The 3054-nt window shown below is 34.2% G+C and overlaps 1 protein-coding gene across 1 annotated transcript; it reads left to right on the top strand.

Moving 5' to 3' along the window:
* The first annotated feature begins 1697 nt into the window (after nt 1-1697).
* OR56B2 (olfactory receptor family 56 subfamily B member 2) lies at nt 1698-2657 on the top strand. Its single transcript, XM_039848288.1, has one exon. It carries the CDS (start codon nt 1698-1700, stop codon nt 2655-2657), a length of 960 nt encoding a protein of 319 aa, XP_039704222.1.
* Nucleotides 2658-3054: the final 397 nt, after the last annotated feature.

Genomic DNA, 3054 nt, shown 5'->3' with positions numbered 1-3054 from the left:
TCAAAAATTCTCACTTCCTCATGAGTAATTCAAGAATCTTGGTCATGTAAACTGTTTAAACCTCTTCCAATATTTATTCATATAACCAATATATACTGAGTGCTTATTAAGTTCCAGGCTCTTGGATATAAACCAATGATATAAATGACAAATATACCATGCCTTTGGTTTCATTGGGAAATATAAATATTGAATTAATGGCCTAGACATTGATATACATCCTTGTTTCTTCTTTGGGCAGTTAAAGACAGTCTTCCTATTTGTCCTTTTCAGTAAAGTTGAAGCTATTCCATTGCTCTGAACTGATGAAGGAATCTCACTATCAATACCAAATATAATATATCAAAGCCATTTTCCTGTTCAGGTTTGGGTGTTAAAATGGCAAATCATAGACACTAGACCTTTTACAGTATCTCTTCAGGTTATTGCAGCATCATTTGAAATTCAAGATCTCAGTGTAATTTAGCTCTTCATTTCAAACTCAAGTATTTTTAATTTTCAACCTGATATTTAGTATATTTGTTAAAATTATTGTTTGCTATGCTTTCTTAGAACCAAAAATTTATATTTCCTTATTATTAAATTTATCTTAGCTCATTATGTTATTAGGAGTATAGAGTACCATTTTCTGTGTTAAGATGAATGTATCCACAAAGCCTACATCAACACTGCACCTCTGTATAAATGTAATTGTAATCCGCAATAATTTTTACAAATCCCATCCTATATTTGGTCCTTAATAATAAAATTTTAAAGAGTAAATAAATAATAATTAGCACAATTTGGAAAGAACATATAATGAAAAATCTGCTTTCATTTAAAAATGAAAATATTAATAAAATATTATATCATGTGGTGTCTTAGATATAGAGTGATTTGAATTTAGCAGACTACTGAATAAAAATATCGATCTCAAACTCATTAGTTTAGTTTGTTTTTGTTTTGTACCCTCTTTATTAATTATGATATGACTATTTGGACTGCTCCAGGAAATAAAAATATGTCCAAATAGGGGAAAGTTATGCAAAACCAGAAAAAAAATGGATTTAAAAATACTAAGATTTCCAAACCATATTTTTTCTTTTGTAATTGCTTGTTTTTATGTAAGACATTAGCATTTTGGACATCACTTTACTCATGAGAAATAGATATACTAACTGACCTCATATTTTGGTTGAAAATTAAATAATATTTTGAGTACTTCACAAATTCTCAAGTCCTTGAATAAAAGAAGGGTTCTTTTCATATATTCAATCATATAATGTTACCAAAAAAGACTTCATGATTGAAAACCTCTACTCTAAGTCTTGAATTTGGTCTATAAAGGAACCAACCCATTATCAAAGCCAAAGTTAAAGACCAGGCTGTGATATCAGATGATTTTATTCTTGTCCAGCTTTCATGACAAAAAGATAAAAGAGTAATAATGTTTTATTCCTCTATTATGAGACAATGGAAATAATATGGCCTGCCTGATGTCGTTTTTGTGAGGATTAAGTGAATTAACATGGAACATGCCACTACACTTCCAATTTTATAATATATATCACATAAATGTTACTGGTCGGATGAGAACAATGAATCATGATGCATCCCCTTCCCTCTTCGATATCATGAACCTAGGCAACTTCTTTTAATATAATGTCAGAGAGATTATTAAAAACAGTAACCTTGAATATTTTTCCTCTTAGCGAACGATGTTCCAGACTCTCAGAGATTCCAACATCTCTGCGTTCCAGGTTTCTGAGTTCATTCTGATGGGATTTCCAGGCATTCACAGCTGGCAGCACTGGCTCTCCCTGCCCCTGGCTCTGCTCTACCTCTTAGCTCTCAGTGCCAACATCTTTATCCTGATCATCATCAATCAAGAGGTGACACTGCATCAGCCTATGTACTATTTCCTGGGCATACTAGCTGTGGTAGATATGGGTCTGGCTACCACCATCATGCCCAAGATTTTGGCCATCTTATTGTTCAGTGCTAAAGCCATCAGTCTCCCTGCATGCTTTGCTCAGATGTATGTTATACATTGTTTCGTGGGCATGGAATCAGGTATCTTTGCTTGCATGGCTATAGATAGATATGTAGCCATTTGTCAACCACTACGTTATCCATCAATAATTACTGAATCTTTTGTAGTCAAAACAACTGTGTTCATGACACTCAGAAATACCTTAACTATTATCCCCATTCCTGTGTTGGCTGCTCAGAGGTACTACTGCGCACAGAACCAAATTGAGCATTGTCTGTGCTCTAATCTTGGAGTCACTAGTCTATCCTGTGATGACAGGACAATAAACAGCATCTACCAACTACTCCTGGCCTGGATACTCATGGGAAGTGACCTGGGTTTGATTATTTTATCATATATTTTGATACTTCACTCTGTGCTGAAGCTGAACTCAGCAGAAGCTACATCCAAGGCCTTAAGTACCTGCACATCCCACCTCATTTTAATCCTATTCTTCTATACAGTTGTCGTCGTTATTTCTATCACTCATAGTGCAGTAATGACAGTTCCCATCATTCCAGTTCTTCTCAATGTGCTACACAATGTCATTCCTCCAGCCCTCAACCCAATGGTATATGCACTCAAGAACAAGGAGCTCAGGCAGGGCTTATATAAGGTTCTTAAGCTAGACATCAACAGAAACTAATGTATAGAGGATGCTCACTTTTCTAATTTCTCCAGATATATACCCAGTATAATATCTAATAAGTACTCAATGGCAGAAGAACTAATAAAACAGGACATGGTGGCAGCTGTCAGTTATAATGTATCAGTGGCAACAACTAAAACATTTAAAGAAAGGTGATACGTATTTGAAATCTTTAGATTTCAAGCAAAAATCTAAGTCAAAAAGAGCCGCATCATGATGCTTATTGCCTGAAAGGATGCAAGTGAAATATGCTGTCTGAATTTCCTCAGACCTCTCTTTTCTTTTTATACCTAATCTTTCTTTGCAACTTGTGCACTCTTTTTATTTTTCCAGAATGTTTCTCATTTCACAAGGATGAAAATACTGATTATCATGAAAGATTACATTGATTATT

The sequence above is a fragment of the Pteropus medius genome, unplaced genomic scaffold, assembly GCF_902729225.1.
Source record: "Pteropus medius unplaced genomic scaffold, Ma_sr-lr_union100, whole genome shotgun sequence".
NCBI classification, from domain to species: domain Eukaryota; kingdom Metazoa; phylum Chordata; class Mammalia; order Chiroptera; family Pteropodidae; genus Pteropus; species Pteropus medius.
This window is presented reverse-complemented; position numbering and strand designations above follow the sequence as displayed.

Coding starts and splice junctions, on each gene's coding strand:
- OR56B2 (XM_039848288.1), top strand. CDS start 1,698: ATGTTCCAGACTCTCAGAGATTCCAACATCTCTGCGTTCCAGGTTTCT.